At 36.6% G+C, this 24,558-nt stretch overlaps 1 protein-coding gene across 6 annotated transcripts in view; it reads right to left on the bottom strand.

Moving 5' to 3' along the window:
- The window catches only part of IBTK (inhibitor of Bruton tyrosine kinase), a 101,670-nt gene extending 79,289 nt beyond the window's left edge, over nucleotides 1-22,381 (bottom strand). For 4 of the 6 annotated variants that reach the window (XM_077903256.1, XM_077903261.1, XM_077903259.1 and 1 more), the window contains exons 1-5: nucleotides 22,187-22,380; nucleotides 11,024-11,720; nucleotides 7,244-7,340; nucleotides 5,990-6,114; nucleotides 82-192 (exon numbers count right to left, since the gene is read on the bottom strand). In XM_077903256.1, the coding sequence (XP_077759382.1) occupies nucleotides 82-192; nucleotides 5,990-6,114; nucleotides 7,244-7,340; nucleotides 11,024-11,344 (654 nt within the window). In that variant the 5' untranslated portion in view covers nucleotides 11,345-11,720; nucleotides 22,187-22,380. Of the gene's footprint in view, nucleotides 1-81; nucleotides 193-5,989; nucleotides 6,115-7,243; nucleotides 7,341-11,023; nucleotides 11,721-21,637; nucleotides 21,879-22,186 lie in introns of those variants that run through there. The other 2 variants (XM_077903260.1, XM_077903257.1) reach the window with 2 other exon arrangements.
- Between the last annotated feature and the right edge of the window lie 2,177 nt (nucleotides 22,382-24,558).

Genomic DNA, 24,558 nt, shown 5'->3' with positions numbered 1-24,558 from the left:
TGTCTCTTTAGTTAACTGAAGCTTCCATTTTAGGGAAATTTTACTGAAGTTACCTAAGATGGGTAATGACATTTCAATTACCAAGCATGTCTGTTCATCTCCATGGCCTAAACGTCCTCCAGGACCATGACCACAGGTATAAACCTGCCCTTTCTGAGAAAGAAACACTGAATGAAATTTACAAAGCACCACCTAGGAGAAAACAAAAGAATATGATTAAATTTCTCTGAATAAAATAACTTTTATAAAAAGAATAAATTACAGAATACTGCTATTTAAGCTGGATGACATGTATGTGGGGATTCATTATATATTCTCTCTATTTTGTATATATATGTATGTACTATAATATATAGTTCTATAATAAATATTAAAAATACAATTTTATTTTTTTTTAATTTTTATTTATTTATGATAGTCACACAGAGAGAGAGAGAGAGAGAGAGAGAGAGGCAGAGACACAGGCAGAGTGAGAAGCAGGCTCCATGCACCGGGAGCCCGATGTGGGATTCGATCCCGGGTCTCCAGGATCGCGCCCTGGGCCAAAGGCAGGCGCCAAACCGCTGCGCCACCCAGGGATCCCCTAAAAATACAATTTTAAAACTATATCTACAAATGCTGATAAATGGGAAAAGGAAAAAAGAAATTAAGTATATATTACCCACAAAAGACACTAAACAAAGGATAATGCAAATCTCAAGCGTTCAACTAGGAAAAGCAGTAGTCAGCTGTTTCCCAACTATAAAATCACAAACAAGAACGAAGCAGTACAACATGAAGCACAAACATCAAAAATACTAATATGGTATTAAAGAAAACAGTACATATGGCTTAAGAATATTTTTAAAAAGGTATCGCCTATACAGGGTTTGGTGGTTCAATAGTATGTCCTTTTAATATCTGTTTCTGTCTAATATATCTTTAATATCATTACATGGCTTTAAATAAAACTTATTTTCAAGTTTTACCCTCTTCCCCATTTCCTTTTCTACCTGCCATCTTTCCAAACCCTCCTTGCCCTACTGACACGCAATTATATATTCACATACCCTTATCAGAAGGCTAATTAAAGGACTAAACTTCATGGAAGGCAATAATACGAAACCAATAGCAGTTTTAATTACAGGCATATCTCGTAGATATTGTGGATTTGGTTCCAGATTACCACAATAGGGAAAATTTCTTGGTAAAGTGAGTCAAATTAATTTTTGGTTTCCAAGAGCATATAAAAGTTATGTTTCTTTTATACTGTAGTCTGTTAAGTAAGCAATAGTACTGGGTCTTTAAAAAAATAATGCACATATCTTAATTTTAAAAATACTTTAGTACTAGAAAGTACTAAACAATCATCAGATGTTTCAGCAAGTCATAATCTTTTTACTGGTGGATGGTCTTGCCTCAGTGTTGATGGCTGCTGACTGATCAAGGTGGTGGTTGCTGAAAGTGGGGAAGACTATGGCAATTTCTTAAAACAATTCAACAATGAAGTTAACCAAATCAACAGACTCATCCTTTCATGAATGTTTTCTCTCTAGCATGCAATGCTATTTGATAGCATTTTACCCACAGTAGAACTTCTTTAAAAACTTCAGTCAATCCTCTCAAACCCTGACACTGCTTTATCAACTAAGTTTATATCATATTCTAAATCCTTAGTGTCATTTGAACAGTCTTCACAGCATCTTCACCAGGAGTAGAATGCATCTCATGACACCACACCTTTTGCTCATCCATAAGAAGCAGCTCCTCAACCCGTCAATTTGATCATGAGATGGCAACGATGCAGTCCCATCTTCAGGCTCCACTTCTAATTCTAGTTCTCTTGCTATTTCTACCACATCTGCACTTACTTTCCCCAGTGAAGATCTGAACCCCTCAAAGTCGTCCATGAGGGCTAGAATCAAATTTCTTCTAAACTCCTGTGATGTGGATATTTTGACATCTTTCCGTGAATCACAAATGTTCATGGCATCTGGAACGTTTTTCTGGTTTTTTTCCAGAAGATTTTCTGTTTACTTTGCCCAGACCCTTAAGAAGAATCACTATCTATGGCAACTTTAGCCATATGAAACATGCTTCTTAAATAATAAGACTTGAAAGTCAAAATTGACTCCTTGATCCATGGGCCACAGAATGAATGTTGCGTTAGCAGGCACGAAAACAACATCAATCACATTGTACATCTCCATCAGAGCTCCCGGGTGACAAGGTGCATCATCAATGAGCAGTAATGTTTTGAAAGAATCTTTTTTTCTGAGCAGGTCTCAGCAGTGGGCTTAAGACATATATTCAGTAGACCATGCAGTAAACAGATATGCTATCAACCAGGCTCTGTTCTAGTTTTAGAGCACAAGCAGAAGACATTTAGCATTATTATTCTTAAGATCCCTAGGATTTTTAGTATTGTTAAGTGAACACTGGCTTCACCAGCTGCATTAGCCCCCAACAAGACAATCAGCCTGTCCTTTGAAGCCACTCACTGACCTCTCCCAATAGAAAGCTGTCTGTCCACATTGAAAATCTGTTGTTTAGTGCAGCAGCCTGCATTGTCTTGGCTGGATCTTTGGGATAACTTGCTGGGGCATCTACATCAGCACCTGCTGCTTCACCTTGCACTTTGATGTTAGCGAGACGGCTTCTTTCCTTAAACTTCATGAACCCACTAAACTCTCCCAGCTTCAAATTTTCTTCTCCAACTTCCTCGCCTCTCCTAGCCTTCACAGAATTGAAGACAGTTAAAGGCCTTGCTCTGGATTAGGCTTTGGCTGAAGGGAATTTTGTGTCTGGTTTGATCTTATACTAAGGTCACTAAAACTTTCTCCATATCGGTAATAAGGCTGTTTCACTTTCTTACCATTTGTGTGTTCACTGGAGTAGCACTTTTCTTTTCTTTCAAGAACTTTTTCTTTGAATTCACAACTTGGCCAACTTGCTTGTTCAGAAGGCCTACTTTTCCACCTATCTCAGTTTTTGACACACTTTACTCTCTAAGCTTAATCATTTTTAGCTTTTGATTTAAAGTGAGAGACATTCAATTCTTCCTTTCACTTAAACACTTAGAGGACATTGCAGAGTTCTTAACAGAACTAATTTCAATAATCTGTGTCTCAGAGAATTAAGGAGGCCCAAGAAAAGGTAGAGAAATAGGGAACAATGGCCAGTGGAGCAGTGAGAACACATACATTTATCATTTAAGTTCACCATCTTATATGGATGCAGTTTGTGGTACCCAAAACCAATTACAATAGTAATATCAAAGATCACTGATCACAGATCACCAGAACAAATACAAATGACTTCTGAACAACACCGGTTTGAACTTCAGTGTGTATCTACTTATAAGCAGATATTTTTCCAGGAAATATAGTACAATACTTTAAATGTATTCTCTTTCCCTATGACTTTCTTAATAACATTTTCTTTTCCCCACCTTACCTTACTGTAAGAATACAGTGTTTAATGCATATAAGTATGTGCTAATTGACTATGTTCTCAGTAAGACTCCTAATCAACAGCAGTTAAGTTTTTGGTGAGTCAGAAGTTATGCATGGATTTTTGATTGAATGGAGGGGTTCAAGTGTCCTGACCTCCATGTTCTTCAAGGGTCAACTGTATAATACTAATGAAGAAGTTTGATATTATTGAGAGAATTAACAAAATGTGACACAGAGACATGAAGTAAAGAAATGCTATTGGAAAAATGGCAAAGACTTACTCAATGCAAAACTGCCATAAACCTTCAATTTGTAAAAAATCCAGTGTTTATGAAGTCCAATAAAGCATAGTGCAATAACACAAAGTATGCCTGTTTATGTACATACATACTTAACCCCTACACCACACTCTGTTATTTTGCAAACCATCTAATATCAGTATATTAGTTTTACCTTAATACCATTTAAAAATCATTTTTTCTTTTTAAAAAATATGTGCTTTTACATTTCTTATGTCACCTATAATATTTCTAACTTTGGATATAAAAAATTATTACAAAATAAAGCAATCGGAGAATTATTTTCCAGAAAATCAGGTTCTTATGGAAAATAAGAAAGTTAGAAGCCGACTTACAAGCTCTATTCACATATATCTTTTAATTACTTGGTAAGTTCTGTGAATACGTATATTTATCTAAGTAATAAAAAAGTCATTAATTCATTTAATTATACCGCAAATACCCAAAAAGTCTAAAAATAAAACCCAACATTATATTCATATTTGTAACACAAATTTAGAATTTGTAAAGGAAAAATCATTTTTTTAAACCAGAAATAATACATTTTGCTTGGTTTTATATTCAATATTAGAATGCCATTCTATTTCTGACTTATATTAAACAACCAATACCAGAGTTTAAGTCTTCCAACCTTGGGACGCCTGGGTGGCTCAGCGGTTGAGCATCTGCCTTTGGCTCAGGGTGTGATCCCAGAGTCCCAGTATCGAGTCCCACGTCGGGCTCCCTGCATGGAGCCTGCTTCTCCCTCTGCCTGTGTTTCTGCCTCTCTCTCTCTCTCTGTGTCTCTCATGAATAAATAAAATCTTAAAAAAAAAAAAGTCTTCCAACCTTAAAACCCCTAAATTTTTTTTTAAGATTTTATTTATTTATTTATGAGAGACACGGGGGGAGGGGGACAGACACAGAGGCAGAGGGAGAAGCAGGCTCCATCCAGGAAGCCCGACGTGGGACTCAATCCCGGGTCTCCGGGATCACACCCTAGGCTGAAGGCAGCGCTAACCGCTGAGCCACCCGGGCTGCCCAAACCTCCAAATTTTTTTAAGGAGATAACTGATTATCCCTTTCATCTTAATTCTCTGGAATATACTGTGCTGAGATTAATACTATCTGCCCCATGATATTAATTCATTTAGTTCTAGAGTATAGAATCAGTCAATTTCAATTACTACTAATGGGGCTCTCCGTATAACTGGTGCTCAGTAAATATTCCCATAAAACTTGTCTTCTCTTTTCTGACTGTAATTTACAGTGCTTTCCTTCATAACCTATCCAGTGCTTGCTTCAATCTCATTCTGTGGTAAATCAAATTCCTTACATCCTTAATCTCTTCACAAAATATTCTCACTTCCTTGCCTTAAGTATAGCTTTCTTCTTAAGTGTACTATTTCATCCTAACAAAGGATAAATATGCTCATTTCTTCCATAACACATGTATCTTAGGACCTGAAGGTATAACCAGTATCTGGTTTCCTAACGCTACCATTTATTGTTTTACTCTTGTTTAAAAATCCTTGCTCCTGAAAAATCTCAGCTCATACAAGGTAACTACACCATGGATTATCTCAGAAAAGGAAAAGAGGTATCTTTTCTAAGTGCCCTGTGATCAATCATTAGTGGCTGCTAATGGGTGGAATAGCATTTTAAGAATTATGAGGACCTAGTAAGCTCAGATGCACGTGCGCGCGCGCGCGCGCGCGCGCACACACACACACACACACACACACACACACTGCATTATGGAATAAATTGAGTATGTCAAGAGTAACAAAATCCACGGAGGTGGAAAACATGATTCAGCAAAATGAAGACCAAAGACCAAAACTGTACAATTATATCAACTAAAATTTTATAATTACCCATATTTAAGAACTCAGGTTTGCTCACCTGAAACTAACAGTGAGTTTCAACAACAAATTCACTTGAGAAACAATGTGAAGAACTATAATTTTTGTGAAATGAAAACAAATGCTAGAAAATCAATAGAAGCTCTTACCTTTTAAAGTAGTATCTATATACTGCCTTCTAATTTCTAATACTGTTTGCACAAACATCTCAGTTTTATGGTATTTAACACAATCTAAATAATATTAAAGCTAACAAAATCTAAAATAGAATTAGTGAAGTTCTGTTGATTGATTTCTTCATTAAAATGTTACTATCCCTTCCACAAAGTTAACATAATCCAAATAAAAAATAAACTATCAAACACAAAAGTTATTTTTAATCTCTGAAAGTTCTCATTGTACTTCAAAATACCTGCTTGATATAAACCCCACTCCTGGAGAACAGATCCACCAACTCTGGATGGTGTTTGCTATTCTGGCTTCCATGACCCAGGGTGAAATTTGTATTATCTCCCCAGGTGTAGACATCTGTAGGATCTAAAATGTAAATTAATTTTTATACTTTAATATTTTAAAACAAATACAGTTGAGTTATATACCCTACTAATCAGTTTACCTCAAACACAGACTCTAACTAATTTAACCAGCATATTTAGAAAGACGCTGTCAACTTTATCTCTTACATTATGAAACTATTAACATATTATCTAATTTTAGAAATAGAAACCAGAAAATCTAAATCAGCACAAGTCTGTCTCAATGTTAGGAATCTAATATTTGTTCCTGGTTTTGTTAGCAGCTAGTTTAATTGCCAAATGAATAAAATACCACCTGCTGTATCCACTTAGTTTCCATGAAAATAATTAATTAAATACAGAATGTTACTAATACATATATATATTATTTATATGTTACATATACACATATAAAGGTTCTAAAAGAAGCAAATGTATCATTAAGTTACTTTTCTTAGAGAAATATTAACTTCAATAGTTTGCTCTTGATAGATGTAAAAATCACACTAGTGATACCTATTAAAGTGGAATAAAAAAAAAATCACCGCTAAGTTTATGATCTAAGTCTTAATTTTTATTTTGGAAGGCATATAACATACCGTTCTTGAATGGAATTATAACTATAACTTGCAATACAGTATCAAGGATAGAAATAAAAATGAAAAAAGAATGTGTCCTTATTTAGCTTGCTCACTATTTAAATGCAAATTATAGAGTGGACTCATGTAAACCTCTTCTCCTTTTCCACCAATTCCCATTTCCAAAGTTCAAAGGCACACAAATTAAAGAAATAAGCAAAATCAAAAAGATATGAAAGTAGAAGAATCACTTCCTTTTCCCTTCTACCTCAAGTATTGATGTTGCTTTCTGGATGCACATTAATTACTTTACAGTAGTTACAATTCTAATTGTCTTCCCACTTGGCTATGTTTTTATTCTCACAGACATAATATAGATTAAAACTGAAAATACAAAATAAATCAGTGTTCTGAATAAAAACCCAAAATAATCAGCCATCATACACCAAGATAAAAGTTCTTTGCAGATATCCACACACAAATAAATTTTCTCATGTATTTTAAAATGAACAAAGTTTCACTAAAATTTTCTCAGCTGTATCTTCATGAAATATATTTGCGGAATTTTCTTACCAGTAGTTTTGAATACTACATGAGTTGGTCTGTCCTTCATTACAAGATCCAAAGCTGACAAGCCTTCTTTGTCTTGAATATACAGACTAACACCATGCTAAAAAAAAAAAGAGAGAGAGAGATAAATATATAAATATGTTACCTCCTATGCCCACCCACATTTTTTCACACACAGAAGAGAACCAAAAAAAAAAAAAAAATCAAAAATCTAATTCTTGGGATCCCTGGGTGGCTCTGCGGTTTAGCGCTTGCCTTTGGCCCAGGGCGTGATCCTGGAGTCCCTGGATCGATTCCCACATCAGGCTCCCAGCATGGAGCCTGCTTCTCCCTCCTCCTGTGTCTCTGCCTCTCTCTCTCTCTCTCTCTCTGTGTCTATCTCTATCATAATAAATAAATAAATCTTTAAAAAAAATCTAATTCTTAAAATAAGAACTAGAAAACATGAACAAATAAGTAACATTTAAAATCAAAATGAACTAGACATGAAAATTTTCTACAGTTAGGCAAGTCTGGCTGCCCTAGCTCTGGGTCTCTCTGTATGTGCCCGTGCTTGCACACATATACTTTATGTATGTAAAGAGCCATGCTGGGATCCCTGGGTGGCGCAGCAGTTTAGCGCCTGCCTTTGGCCCAGGGCACGATCTTGGAGACCCGGGATCGAATCCCACGTCGGGCTCCCGATGCATGGAGCCTGCTTCTCCCTCTGCCTGTGTCTCACTCTCTCTCACTGTGTGCCTATCATAAATAAATAAAAAATTAAAAAAAAAAAAAAAGAGCCATGCTCCACGTCTAGTTAAGAGCTATAAAGACTTCAAGTAATGGCAGGACAATATTGATATCAGAATTTACTGTTTATAAATATGATGTCATCATCTAGGCTGCATCTCTTCCTGCCTTGAATTTTGTTACATCTGTTATTTACATTTAAGACAATTCTATTCCTTTATTTCTATTAGTGTGATACAGGTTTTCATCTTTGTATTCAAACTTTAAAGCAATGTTTAATTGTAGCTTCTTATAAATCCTAATAAAAAAATCTGAGAATGTGTCTATGTGTTTTAAGGATGAATTTAAAGTAATTTTTATATCTTCACAGTTCAAAATCAAACATGAAAGAGAACATTTTCTGTCCCACTTATATAAGGCAGTTAGTTAGCACACCCTATCCCTAACACCATACTTTTCTATCTTTTAAAATATAATAGAAGAGGAGTAGGGGGGACAGATAGTAATGTTCAACTGATATTGTTGTTACTTCACTACAGTTTTTTAAATATAAAATGTTCTTTTTGAGAATAATCTTTGGGGAAAAAAAGAACTTTTGGTACTTGCTGACAGTTTATTAAGACATTCAACAATTAGATTTATCTCTATTTTAACCTATTGTGTTCATTACATATCCCTATGATCTAGATCAGTGCCTAGATCAGTGGAACACATCAGGCACTCAAAAAAAAAAAAAAGAAAATTTTTGTTCCAAATACTTTACAAATAGCAGAGCATTTAATCCATACAACCTTATGATTAGGTTAGTTCTATTTACAAATGAAGAAAATTAAAGCAGTTTTGGGACACCTGGGTTGCTCAGTTGTTGAGCATCTGCCTTTGGCTCAGGTAGTGATCTCCAGGGTCCTGGGATTGAGTCCTACATCAGGCTCCCCTTGAGGAGCTTGCTTCTCCCTCTGCTTGTGTCTCTGCCTTTCTGTGTCTCTCATGAATAAAATAAATAAACTCTCTAAAAAAATAAAAATAAAAATAAAGCAAGTTTTTCCAGAATAGAAATGTAAGTAAACTATTAGTATGAAAAAACAATGATATACCAATAACATACAACAGGACCCTACAAGCATAAAGAGTCTTTGACAGCCACTCATCTTGTCATGAAATCAAGGAGTCAAAGAAGATATGTATAAGATAGGCTGTCTCTATTCCAGTTTTTGGTAGACAAGTAGTTTCTGCTGAGGTTTCTCTTCTCTTTGGCAATCAGGAACTGGTAGTACAGGTGTATATTTATTGTACAATTTGTTTTGGTAATTAAAAAGTCTTATAGCTATAAACTTGTTATCAAATGCAATTTATTTAAAATGTGTACTTGTGTATAGTCTCTCTCTGCCAACCATAATACCTTAAGGGCTATAGTTGTCGTAATACTTTAAATGCTACAGTTGTCCAGAAATAGAAGTGACATGCACACCCCAATCACTGCGGCCCTTCCAATTAAATGATGTTAAAAGATCAAAGGAAAAAAGGATATGCTATGTTGAGACATGAATACTAAATGGATAGGAAAAGGTTTCTGTGGGAAAATTTTATTAGTGCAATGTATCCACTCTTAGATATCTATCATTGATCAGTTGGGCTTTGATGATGACAAACGACAATCAAGCCAAGCACAAGGTGGCCAAAGGCACAATTTTCTGGCTTCTCTTAGCCAAGGAGGAAAGAATGAGGATTTCTAAAGGGAAATGAAACTTCAAAGGGAAGGAAGGTTCAAAATTCAGACCAGGCCCTATTTCAAACTGAAGCCCCAAATCTTGACACCTGAATGGCAACTCCTATGACAAGAGAAAATCCAAGGATGCTCATAAGCCTGATAGGACTAGGAGTCATCCAACTTTCTAGCAGAAACTGTTAAAAAGGTGAGGTTTTAGAGGTGGGAGAGGATAAGAGTAGATCTGGTTAAGATGTGTTAACTCTTACCAACCTAGCTTTCTGTATAAAATAAAGTAAGGAAATTGAACCAATATTCAAATGTTTTAGATATAAGAGGAATTACCAGTACTATTAGTAAACTTTTTTTAAAATCACAAATAGATGAAGACACTGAAGATAAACTCCCTAATGTGACCATAAATTCCTTGAGGACAGGAAGTGTTTTGCTCTTCTCTGTATCCTCTACAAACATGACAAAATGCCTGTACAAAAAAAACTTTTCCATTTAAAACTCATGACTTTTGACTGTTAATGTGCATTCATCAGTGAAATGACATTGGGATACATCTCAGAAAACTTCATTATTTGACTATACAGTACAACAAACCTAGATTTAATTTACTTACTGGAAATTTCAATTCAATTAAACTGACTCTATTTTTTTTTTACAACTATAAACTATATCCTAGCCAAACAAGAAGAAACATAGTACCCAAAAACAGTCCTTAAATGTTATATTTCAATAAGTAGTGCCCTTTTAAAGCTAATAACAGTTACAGAAAAGTATATCATTTTTCTTAAGAATACTAAAAGACAAAAAAAAAAAAAAAAAAATACTAAAAGATGGGCAGCCTGGGTGGCTCAGTGGTTTAGCGCCTGCCTTGAGCCCAGGATGTGATCCTGGAGACCCGGGATTGAGTCCCACGTCAGGCTTCCTACATGGAGCCTGCTTCTCCCCCTGCCTCTCTGTGTCTCTCATGAATAAATAATTAAAATATTTTTTAAAAATATACTATAAGATACATAATACTGATGAAATGATAAAATGTGTGGGATTTACTTCAAAATAGTAGGAGATAAGACAGGAGGGACATGTATAACATAACTAGCCAACAGTCTACTATGTATTAGAACTTTGGTATATGCTTAAAATCTACATCATAAAAAGTCTAAATAAAAATATATATGGGATTTGAATTCTAAAGATGAGTCAGTTACAATAGTAAAAGATAACAAACAATTGATAAGAACAAACTCAAATCTCTAGAAAATAAATGGGGTGTTTCAAACAGACTAAGAAAAACATATACCACACCAAACAGTTTTAAGTAAACAAATGATACTTACCTTCAAGAGAGACCAAACACAATCAATATGTCCATAAAAAATGCTTCTGTGCAAAGCTGTCCATCCTGATTCCTTGTCTTTCACCAGCAGATCCACTCCTTTCTCAATAAGCCAATCTAATACTCCTTTCTTTCCACAGGAGGAAACAAGGTGGAGGGCGTTTCTGCCAAAGGCATCTTTGATAGTTGCAGCATTGTAACAATAACTGGAGAGAAAGGCCTTAATCTGGTTTTCATTCCCCTTTGTTACGACAGAAAGGACATCCAAAGCATGCTTCAGGGATCGACACTTTGATGTGCAGTCAGGGATGGAAGAATTCATCCTAATTGTTTTATTTTTACTGCTTAGTAGTTCTTCAAAATAGTTAAGACTAATTTTTAAAAATAAAAAAGCCAGAACAAAAAGGTGCTATTCAGTAAGATTTATAGAGAATAAATGACTTGTACAGGATTATAATTTAAATCCTCAATGGCAATAGTATAAAACTATATATCTTTATACAATTTATTTTGGCACTTAAATCAAAAAATTATAAATAGTTCTATAAAGTTTATATCAAATGCAAATTCTTTATTAAAAAAAAACTTTCCACAGTTTATAAATTATTCCTGGAATCAAGCACCAAGGGGGAGTGAGGAGGGGAACTCCCCCTCCACACTGTGTGATCCTTTTAAATATCCATAATTGCAAGGGTGACCTATAAAAGAAAGAGAAAGAAAAAGTAAAAAATACAAAATTTACCCCTCACTCTCAAGTGCTTTACAACTACCTCTATATTTAAGTGCCCCCTAAAAAAATAAGTGCCCCCAATTCCTATTTCAAACACATAAATAAATAAAAATGTATCACCTTTTCACCTTCATACTTCACATCCACAGAATTCTAGAACTATATCAATCAGCTTTACCACCTTTTGTCCAGTCTCCTGTTTGGGGTCAACCCCTGTATCTGTACTTTGGAGTCCATCGCTTTCTTTCCAAAAGCTTCATTCCTTCTCCCCTGTATTTTTACACTCTACTAGCTATGTCCCCACAAATTATAAGCACACTTAATTCTACCATCTTTGTAACAATCCCATCTCAAAACTTTACCCCCTAAAATTATTTCACCACCATCACCATCCAACACCACCCATCACCACCACAAAAGCCAATCCTCTCTCTCATCATTCAGTTTTTATTAAGGGCTAGACACTGTCATAATGTTCTCTGTGCCTGGAAAGTCCTTCACCATACGAGCAGATGATAATTAAATATCAGGTATCAAAACAACTAGGTATCAACCTGAAAAAAAAACTTTTAGATACTTATTTATACCTTATACCAATATAAATTCCAGATGGGGCAATGATAAACAAAAATAATACCATAAAAACACGAGAAGCATGGGAGATTCCTTTTTACAATTTCAAAGTACAAGAGGACTTTTAAAGCATAATCTGAAATTTGAGAATTATAAAAATTATAAAAATTTAATCAGTTTAAAGCCTACATTAAAAAAAAATTAAGACAAAAAAGGAGAAAATCTACCTTACCATATAGTCTCTACAAATTAGAGACCAACAGAATAAAACTCAAAGAATATGATATTTTCAAAAAAAAAAAGGGGGGGGTAATTTAAACAGATTTTTTTTAATAGACTCATCTCACTCAAAAGATATGTAAATTAAAACTATAAGGAGATACCATACAACAACATGAATGGAGCTAGAGAGTATAATGCTTAAGCAAAGTCAGTCGGAGAAAGACAAATACCATATGATTTCATTCAAATGTGAAATTTAAGAAACAAAACAAATGAGCAAAGGGAAAAAAGAGAAAACTCAAGAAACAGAGCCTTAATTACAGAGAACAAACTGATGGTTACCAGAGGAGAGGTGGGGGGAGGGTTATATAGGCGATGGAGATTAAGGAGTGCACTTGTCAGTGACGAACAAAGGGTGATTCATGGAATTGTTGAATCACTACATTGTATCCATGAAACTAATATAACACTGTTAACTAACTGGAATTTAAATAAAAACTTAAGAAAAAACTATAATAAGATACCACTTTTTAATCTAACAAGATACAAAGATCAAAAGGTTGATATTATGTACTGACAAGATTGTAAGAAAATACATACCTACTCCATTGCCAGTAAACATATACACTCACACAATCTCTTTGGAGAGCAATTTAGTATAGTTATGAAAATGTAAAATACACATTTTTTCTGACCCAAACAATTTTACTTCTAGGAATTTATCTTGTAAAACCTTACATTATGTGTGAAATGGCATAAGTACAAGAATATTCCCTGAGTCATTGTTTGAAATAGTAAAGCATGGAAAAACCCTAAATAGCTAAAAGTATATCCATGCAAAAGAGTATTATTCATGCATCAAAAAGAATGAAGCAACTATGTATTTTTTATATGAAATAATCTCTAAGATACACTGTACAATGTTCTTTAAAATGAGATGTAAATTAATACTCTTTCTGGAAAAAATGTATATGTATTTACATGATTATGCATGAATATGTACAAAAGATGTCTCGAAGAATACACAGGAAAATGGTTAACAATAGTTCCTATGGAGAAGAGCACCACTAGCTGGAGACAGAAATGGAAGGCACACTTACTTATATTTTACGATGACCCAATTTTGAATGCTTTACCATGAGCATGAATATCTATTCAAAAATAAACATCCAAAAAATAGAAATACTAATATATTGATTAGACAGACTGTAGGAAAATCTAGAAAACTCAGCCACCATATAAGAGCCTTTATTTCCTTTTTTCCAGTATGCTACACTGTCTGCTTTCCCCTGATCAGATCTGGAGAAATGAAATACAATGTCAACTATATAATATGATAAATTACTATTCTTCAGTTTCTTTACTTCCTGTTAGAAAACTAACCACCTATATATTAGAAATTTTATATCTAGAGTGAACTACTTTCCATTCAACATTTCTCCATCTTTTTTTTTTGCTTTTATTTATTTTTAATTTATTTTTTATTGGTGTTCAATTTACCAACATACAGAATAACCCCCAGTGCCCGTCACCCAATCACTCCCACCCCCCGCCCTCCTCCCCTTCAACCACCCCTAGTTCGTTTCCCAGAGTTAGCAGTCTTTACGTTCTGTCTCCCTTTCTGATATTTCCCACACATTTCTTCTCCCTTCCCTTCTATTCCCTTTCACTATTATTTATATTCCCCAAATGAATGAGAACATATAATGTTTGTCCTTCTCAGATTGACTTATTTCACTCAGCATAATACCCTCCAGTCTCTATCATCTTTTTATTTATTATCTCCTAATTATTTTTCTTTCAATATTTTTGTACTCTGGATTTTATTTTATTTTAGTCCTCTGGATTTTTTTTAAGATTTTATTTATTTATTTGAGAGCGAGAGAGAGCAGGAACGGGGAGGGGAGAGGGAGAAGCAGACACCCCACTGAGCAGGAAACCTATTGTGGAACTTGATCCCAAGACCCTGAGGTCATGATCTGAGTCAAGGACAAACATTGTATGTTCTCATTCATTTGGGGAATATAAATAATAGTGAAAGGGAATATAGGGGAAGGGAGAAGAAATGTGTGGGAAATATCAGAAAGGGAGACAGAACATAAAGACTCCTAACTCTGGGAAATGAACTGGGGGTGGTGGAAGGGGAGGAGGGCGGGGGGTGGGGGTGAGTGGGTGACGGGCACTGAGGGGGACACTTGACGGGATGAGCACTGGGTGTTATTCTGTATGTTGGTAAATTGAACACCAATAAAAATTATTTTATTAAAAAAAAAAAAAAAAAAGCAGACGGTTAACCGACTGAGCCACCCAGGCGCCCACCCCAGTCCTCCGTATTTTAAATAACCAGTCAATCCATTTCATAATGGTTAGATTTTAAAACTTTTATAACAGAAATTCTATATAAATTCTCTTCTCCAAGGAACTGATCATAAATACTTAACAGAACAATCTTAAAACCAAAAAAGACTCCAAGTAGCCAAAGCAACCTTGAGAAAGAAAAACAAGGCTGGTAGCAGCACAACCTGTGATTTCAAACTATATTACAAACTCGTAATTAAAACAGTAGGATATTGGCATACAAAGAAACACACAGATCAATGGAAAAGAAATCCATGCATACATGATTTACAACAAAGGAAACAAAAATACACAATGGCAAGAGGACAATCTCTTCAATAGATGGGTGTTGAAAAATTGGACAGCCACAGGCAAAATGAAACTGGCTCCCTATCTTAAATCATATGCAAAAATTAACTCAAATGGTTTTAAACACTTATAAGACCTGAAACCATAAAACTCCCAAAAGAAAACAGGGAGTAAGCTCCCTGACATCGGTCTTGGATATTATTTTTTTAATCTGACACCAAGAGCAAAAGTCACAAAAGCAAAAATAAACAAGTGGCACCACATCAAATTAAAAAGCTCCTGCACAGCAAAGGAAACCATCAACAAAATGAAAAACCAACCTACTGAATGGGAGAAAAATTTTTGCAAGTCATACATCTCACAAAGGGCTAATCAATCTAAAATATTCAAAGAACTCATACAATTCAAGAGCAAAAAAACAAACCATCTGATTAAAAAAAAATGGGCAAAAGATCTAAATAGACAATTTTCCAAATATGCCCAGTGGTACATAAAAAATGCTCAACATTACTAATCATCACGAAAATGCAAATCAAAATCACAATGAGATATTACCTCACTCCTTCAGAATGGCTATTATAAAAATAAATAAATAATTACTGTTGGCAAAGATGTAAAGAAAAAGGAACCCTTTTACACTATTCATGGGAATGTAAATTGATACAACCACTGTGGAAAATAGTATGAAGGCTCCCCCCAAAATTAAAAACAGAACTACCATATGATCCAGCAAGTCCGTTTCCGGATATTTATCCAAAGAAAACAGAACACTAACTTGAAAAGATAGATGGATTCCCCATGTTCACTGTAGCATTATTTATAATAGCCAAGATATGGAAAGAACCTAAGCGTCCATCAATGGATAAATGGATAAAGAAGTTATACATACACACGCACACACACACACAATGGAATATTATTCGGCCATTAAAAAGAATGAAATCTTGCCATTTGCAACAACTTGGATGGACCTCAAGGGCATTATGCTAAGTGAAATAAGTCAGAAGAAAGAAAATAGCTTATGACTCTTATATGTGGTATTTTTAAAAAACAAAACAAGCTCACAAAGAGAACAGATTGATATTTCTAAGATGGGGGTAGGGGTGCAGAAATGGTGAACTAGTTCAACTGGCTTTTTTTTGTTTGAAATAAACTGAATGAATTTTAAAAATAAAACTTAAATTCCCCAAAATACTTTATTCATTTTAATTTTTTAAAGATGATTTATTTATTTGACAAACAAAGAGCCCACGCACAAGCAAGGGGAGCAGGAAACAGGGAGGGAGAAGCAGGCTCCCTGCCAAGCAGGAAACCTGACCCGGGGCTCCATCCCAGGGCCATGGGATCATGATGCGAGATGAAGGCAGACACTTACATGACTGAGCCACCCAGGGACCCCTCATTTTAATTTTTTAAATACACACTGAGTGACCAGAAAAACACTTATGAGGCAGTTATTTAGAGGGACCAAAAAAAAAAAGGGGGGGGGGGGACATATGATGAGTTTACTGTATGTATAGGGAAACCTCCTGTGCATCACAGATAGTGCAAATCTGCACTTTTAACTCCCATTTCAAACCACATTAAGAATCAAAAGTCCTAAATTTAACTAGTTCTTCCCTTCCTGACTTTCCCATCTGGAAGTGACAGCACAGAATTAGAGGACTCCCAATCCTCTTTAGCCTCAGTTGTTTCTACTAGTCTGTATGTTTTATAACTTGATATAAGCCTTATAACATTCATCCCAACTGTTGATTGGTATCAAAAACAAAAAGGTACCAAAGCTTCAAGTAGTTTAAAATGTGAAAACTGGAAAATGAGATACATGGCAAAATAGTCAACTGTAGTTAATTTCATTCTTTGGAGACTCTAAATATCTTCCCACCTTTGTAGTTTTAGTGTATTCATAATACCTGAGAAGAACTACTTATTGGCAAATAACTCAGACATTACATGAAAGAATTAAGGTATAACTACAGAAAATTCCATAACTGTTACTATATAGACAATTTAAATGGGAAAAAAGGGAATATTAAATGTAAAAATCATAGCATACTACAATATATAGAGAAACATATAGAATACTATGAACATAAATATGGAAGTGACTAAGAGCTAGAGTTTCTTAGAGTCTTACATATTTGGATTCAAATATAGTAATGCCAGCTGTTATTGGTTACATAACTAAAAATTACATAATCTCTCATTTCTTCATCTGAAAACAAAGACAATGTCACCAACCTCACAGGGTTACTGTAAATGAAATTGCTTAGTCTAGTACCTAGAACAAAACAGGCAATCAACAAATAATATCTTTTATTACTAATATTACTTCTGTAACAAAAGGGTAACAAATTTAATCTCAAAATTCATGTTTGAGTTTCACCTTCTCTGCAACCTGGTTTCCCTAATACTTCTATACTTCTCCAATTAAACTACATACACTAAGATTACCAAAATCACCTCCAAACTGCCAGATACTTTTAGCTACTCACAGTTGTTGGTTTTTTAAAGATTTTTATTTATTTATTTGAGAGAGAGAGAAAGAATATACACATGCAGGGGGAGGGGCAGAGGGAGAGAAGCCAACTCCCCACTGAGCAGGGAGGCCCACATGGCTTTGGATCCCAGAACCTTGAGATCATGACCTGAGCTGGAGGTAGACGTTTAACTCACTGAGCCACCCAGGCACTCCACTACTTTCAGTTCTTATTTTATTTTACTTACCTGCTTTTGGTCATTAATCTGGCATTCTCCTAAGGTATTTAGGAAGGGATACCTGAAGCATTTAAGCATGGACTCCATCTCACCACATCTTCCAAAGACGTTATCTCTACCCCTTACCTTCAAATTTTGGGCTTCTCTCAATGTTTCATCCTCAATCTTCTTTTCCCCTCTACTTCATATTCTCCCTGGGTAATTTCAATCTCTTTCTAGCTTTTAACTGTAACTGATATGCTCATAACCCCCAAATATGTCTTCTACCCTCACATCTTTCCTAAACTCCAGGCCCGTATTTCCAATTACCAGTGTAAATGTTATTTATGCATTCAGCAAATGCTTACTGAAGGCAAAGAAAGCAATGAAAATAAATATTTATTAAGCACCTGATACATACTGGATATCTTACATATCAGAGAGGTTTAAGCCACCCAAATCATAGCACCAATAAAAGAGGAGTTAGAATTTAAGCATAGATCTGTTTAACAGCAAAGTCCACGCTATTTCTACTACACTACTGCCTCTCCAATGAATCCACAGCAGGTCACAAGGTACTGGAAATGCAAAATAAATACAAATATTTTAGATAACATGAAAAAAATACAAGTTCATGGATAATACTTAAGTGAAACTACAGCTCATTTAACATCTGCATTCAATGAACAAAATTTATTACCTATTATAATCTACCATCAAAGGATCACAATTTGATAAAGGAGACTGATTTTATTTAAACAATAAAAACATGATTATAAACTTATAATAAAGATAAAGCAAGTGACTCATAGAAATAGGGAGTTGACAAGAAAGAGATATTTCCCACATCAGGATGTACATGTTTGCCTGATAAATTTAGGGTGGGTAGGCATTCAAGGCAGAGGGAACAATAAATATAAATGAAAGCATTAGAATCATTTTGGTCTATTCTGAAAATTCCAAGTAATTCAGAAGACAGAAAAGGCCTAATATATACACACAGATGAGTCAGATTATAGACAGCTTTCTGTGCCTTTCTTTAGGTCTAAAGAAAGTGAGCGATTCAGAGACACACTTAGATATATTTAAGCTCTTGAACTGACAAGATGTGGTGAACTCCCAAGTTTCTAGCCTGATTATAGATAGAACAGCCAAGAAGTAGAGTAAGGGTTAAATACTTTGGAAATTAGAAAAACAAAACAAACTTTTAAAAACCAACAAATAAAAATTAAAGGTGAAAAATTGTTTTATATGTGAATATAAAAATGCTGATGGGAAACGGAGTTGGAGCAGTATAGCTAGCTAGCTACAGGCAATTTTGTTCAGCCTTGAGCACTGGGCCACCACAAAGGTGTTAGCCAGTAGAAGTAGAGACCTCATAATTGTTGCACTTATCCTTGGTTAGGAGTTTAGGTATCTTCCTAAAACACAAATCTCATCATGCCATTCTCTGACAAATCTAAGCCCAATATCTATGTTTTATGTGTTAAGGTTAGTCTTGTGATCTCAGGAAGAGGATATCAATTAGGCCTGAAGATCATGTAGCATGTAAAATTCAGATCTAAATTCAGAACACCGGAGCTAGAAACCCATTAGTACACCACTGACTAAATAATCCTAGACAGGGATCCCTGGGTGGCGCAGCGGTTTGGCGCCTGCCTTTGGCCCGGGGCGCGATCCTGGAGACCTGGGATCGAATCCCACGACGGGCTCCCGGTGCATGGAGCCTGCTTCTCCCTCTGCCTATGTCTCTGCCTCTCTCTCTCTCTCTCTGTGACCATGATAAAAAAAAATAATAATAATAATAATTAAAAAAAAATAATAATAATCCTAGACACATTATAATTTCCTAAGCTTCAATTCTCTCACTTGCAAAAAGTGGGGAACAACTATTTATCTCCTGAGTTGTTCTGAAAAATAAATGAGACCATTTATTCATATGTAAGCACCCAACAAATGTTTCAAAAAAAGAATGGTGGGTAGGGGGAAGAGGACATATTAGTATACAGGTCACAAAATGGCATTACTTTATATTAGAGTCCTTTCTGCTTGGAATGCTTTTCACTCAAACCCTTACATGACTGCCAACGTGCCCATGAGTTACAAAACAGATATCGACCATCTTCTGAACTATGATACAGACAACCACAGGCTTTACTCAAATTTCAGACTCATATTGCCCCTTTATATGTGAGAACCTTCATTTTACAGAAAGGAAATTTACGTGAAAGTTTAAGTAGCCTATCCAAAATCACAAATACAGAAAAGTTTACTCTAGATTCTATCTATTCTACTCTACTCATATTGCTCTCTCAAAATGCAGTTAGGAAATCTTTAGTGAGAAATAGAATAGTGTAGTATGAAAAAAGTTATCGTTATTTGTAGTCATAAGAATTAGGTTCCTACTATCTAAAACCTTGGACAAATAACTTAATCTCCCTAGTCCTATTTCTCCATCTGCAAAGTTGATGATAATAACTTGCCCTGTTAGTATGTCCCTTATGTACACAAAGGTTTTAAGTTCTTGGATATCCTATTTCTCCCTATGTCTCACTCTATATATATATATAATCAGTAAGTAGATTTGTAAAAGCACTAATACCAAAATATCTTTCTTTTAAACTTGTATCTATATTAACTGTTACAAAGCTACAAATTGTAACTCAAAATTAAAGAGTTTAATTTTTTTTAATTCCTTCTATAAGCCTTGAAAATAATTCACATAACAATTTTAAAACACAAGCACTTCCTTCCTTAGGAAATTAGTAATTTTGCTTCATCAATATTATTTTAGTCTAACGTTTTCCCAAATATTTTCTTGGTACAAAACAGAAACTTCAATGCTTTATCAGAGCAATACTCAGTTTCACAACAGAAAAATTCTCCCAAGTTTTAGGGGGCAAGCACATCTCTACATGTAGCAATAAATTATTGACCTATTGATAACAGTAAACTGACTTTGATATTACTTATAATAATAAACCAAGTAATACGGAGCTCCTTTATGTAATAGGTAAATTCACTTATGGTCTAGTGAACTTTATACGGTCCAAAAGTATAATGAGTGTAAAAGAATTTAGTAAGTTCCTTCATAAAATTTAGTATACTAAGAACCCTCAATACAAGTTTCTTTGGGGTTTGGGGTTTTTTTTTTAAATCATGGAACAGCCATTTTTTAAAAAACTTCTTGAAGTAAACTCTTAAGTTTCCGCAAGTATCTGTAACAAATTCTTTTTAGAAAACAGACCTTGGGCAGCCTGGGTGGCTCAGAGGTTTGGCGCCACCTTCAGCCCAGGGCCTGACCTTGGAGACACAGGATCGAGTCCCACGTCGGGCTCCCTGCATGGAGCCTGCTTCTCCCTCTGCCTGTGTCTGCCTCTCTCTCTCTCCCTCTCTCTCTCTCAATCATGAATAAATAAAATCTTAAAAAAAAAAAGAAAGCAGACCTTTCTGTCCTCATCTTTGTTTCCAAAACCAATAAAAATCAAGGAATTCAAAACAGAGAAAGGAGTGAGAAGATCAAGAAGCGGCTATGCAAGGATGTGAATCGGTACATCCTGGGTAGAGAAACACACTCACAGAAGTCACATTCTTTCAGTAATTCTGATAAATTTCGAATTTCAAACGCCCTGCTTGGAAGCATGGGAGGGGGGAGGGGGCAGCTACATCAATTTCTGCTTCCTGAAAAATATCTTTAAGTTTTATTAACTAGGCTGGAGAACAGTCGTCAAGAATGTCCGTGCTCACCGATTTTGCTGCTGAACTACAACTTTTTAGAACCAGGAAGCATGATCACAATAAAAAGCCTCTGTCCTGTCTCCCCCACCCCCAATAAAGAACCGGTCCCTTTTCACGTAATGGTCGACTGACGCAGAATTTCAGAGTCAGTGTCACCATAGTGGAATAAAAATAGGTGGCCCTACGAAGGGGCAACGCTTCAAAGAACGGATTCGAGTCCCAGGCTTGAAGGGAAGCGACGCGGACAACTGTCTTGAGACTAGCAAGGCAACAACGCTGGAGGGCGTGTCGGGCAAGACGGCAACGTAGCACGTCGCACAACAGACCATTCATACGCTGCGCGAGGCTGCGGGAAGGCGGAGGCAGGGAGCCCGGCCACTCGGCCCGCTCCGTGCCTCCGAGCCACTGGCTTCCCTCCCCGCGGCCCACCCGCGCCACTGGCGTCCCCGGTCACCCGCACCCTCGGGAAAGTGAATACTGTGCCACCGCCCCCCGGCTGAAGAGCGCCGGCGCCTCAGCCCGCTCCGCACGCGGAGGCCGCGCACAGCGCTCCCTCACCAGTCGCTAGATGACAGTGCGCCGGTGGTCTCCGCGAGACGGGCACACAGCGGCGCAGGGACACATCCTCAGTGAAGACAACTGGAGAAACCCAACGGTGCCAGGAGGAGGCCGATCCTCAGACCCCGGCCAGCTGTGGAGGCGGCTGCAGCTTCAGCCGCGACTACAGGCACGGGGAAGGGGGGGGCAGGGAGAAAAGGCCGGGGCGGGCGGGACCCAGGAATAAGACGGGCGTTGATTGGCTGCGGCTCGTGTGTGCCTCCTGAGGATTGGCTGCGGTCCGCCCAGAAGGCCTCGCGTGGCAGCCCCTCAGCTGTGGCCTTTCCCGGGACCCCTGAGGGAACTTGACCCCTGCCGGCCTCTGGCCCCCGGCGCAGGCCGTGGCGGGGCGGGGCCGCGCGGCCGCTGAGGGCTGTCAGCCAACAACGGTGGTGGAAAGGTCCCTTTCAGGGTCAGCCGTGGCGGCCTAGGTAGGAACGTCAGCTGCAGACTTGGAATTCAGGATAAACCCGGTGGGGAGAGAGCCCCGGAGACCTGGCCGAATGCCCTGGGCAGCCAGTCACCCTGCTGCAGAAGCCAAATGCGTAGGCATCTTGCACAGGAGAGTTCTCCCGTTGCCCTACCGGTGGGGTCACTGAAAAGCCAAAGGCGTTGCCTTGCAGAGACGCAGCATCGCCCTTCCCTTCCACCTCGTACACCCGGATTGTAGGAGAGTCACTCCTTTGGTCCGAAGGCGTCACTGCCTTTCTAGATTGCTCCTGGGACCTGCTGCCCACCAGGGTCCCGTCACTGACGCCGGGCTTGCACTACGCTTTTCCCCATTTAACTCAGCATCCAAGGCCGGTTTTAAAAGTAATGCAATAAAATAAAATAATAAAATAAAATAAAATAAAATAAAATAAAATAAAATAAAATAAATAAAATAAATAAAATAAATAAAATAAAATAAATAAAATAAAATAAATAAAATAAAATAAAATAAAATAAATAAAATAAAATAAATAAAATAAAATAAATAAATAAAATAAAATAAATAAAATAAAATAAATAAAAAAATAAAAAAATAAAAAAAATAAAATAAAATAAAAAAAATAAAATAATAAAATAAAATAAATAAAATAAAATAAATAAAATAAAATAAATAAAATAAAATAAAATAAATAAAATAAGTAATGCAGTGGAGAAAAAGGGGGGGGGGGAAAGCGCGGAGGGGGCGGGGGTGGGCGGGTAAGAAAGTAGCAGCATTAGGAGAAGGAGGAAGTCAGTAGTGGCCTACCAAGCCGGAACCTCTCCTGCCAAATGCCTCATACACTAGGCATCCAGTAAATGTTCAAGGAGGGGTAGGTTGACTCAGAACAAACAGCATTAGCAGTTAGGAGTTGCCTGTCCAGCTCGGCCACGTTGTCAATTATACAAGCTCTCTCATCTATAAAACGGAGGCGTTGGACTACATTTCTTCTTAAGGGCAGCCAGGTCAGCTCTCCTGTCTTTTTATATAGCCTTTCTTATGGAAGTGCAAAGACATACAGCTGGTTAGTGCTGGGGACCGGGAGAATAGCTCCCCTGCTGCCCTTCCCAATACAATGGTCTGTTTCTTTGCCCCGCATTCAAAGTGCCCTATTTCCCAATTTGACAGAACAAAAAAACAGTTTGTAATGTAAAAATTAAGTGATTTTGAAAAGGAGCTATATATGATGACATATATTGATGAACAAAGACCCCAATAATGGCAAATTAGGATAATAATGTAAATAAATGCGTAGGCCTGGGTTCAAATATTTTTTGATGTCTTCTATCTGGGCAAGTTAAATAGCTTCTTTTTTTTTTTTAAGATTTTATTTATTTATTAATGAAAGACAGGCAGAGGGAGAAGCAGGCTCCATGCAGGGAGCTCGACGGGGGACTCGATTCTGGGTCTCCAGGATCACGCCCTGGGCCGAAGGCGGCGCTAAACCGCCGAGCCACCCGGGCTGTCCTAAATAGCTTTCTTGAAGACTTATTTTCTCATTCGTAAACTAGGAGCAATAATGTATTTTAGAAGCAAAAATGCATTTACATTTGTGAAAAATGTAATTAATTATATATTTATACAGCACACGAGCGCCTAGCACTTCATGAATAATAATAAGTCTTAACGTTGATAAATCAAAAGGTATTTCCAGTGGCATCTGACTGGCTCCATCAGAAAAGTGTGTGACTTTTGATCTAAGGGTTGTGAGTTCAAGCCCCACTCTGGGTGTAGATATTAGTTAAAAATAAAATCTTAAAAAAAAAAAAAAAGTATTTCCATAACAACAGAATTATTCCAAGCAGTCATTCATTCCTTGTAACAACTGCCAAGTGCCAGTCATGTGTGGTAAGCACTGAGGATC

The sequence above is a fragment of the Canis aureus genome, chromosome 7 (assembly GCF_053574225.1).
Source record: "Canis aureus isolate CA01 chromosome 7, VMU_Caureus_v.1.0, whole genome shotgun sequence".
NCBI classification, from domain to species: Eukaryota; Metazoa; Chordata; class Mammalia; order Carnivora; family Canidae; genus Canis; species Canis aureus.
The sequence above is the reverse complement of the archived record's forward strand: the minus strand, read 5'-3'. Positions and strand labels throughout refer to the sequence as shown.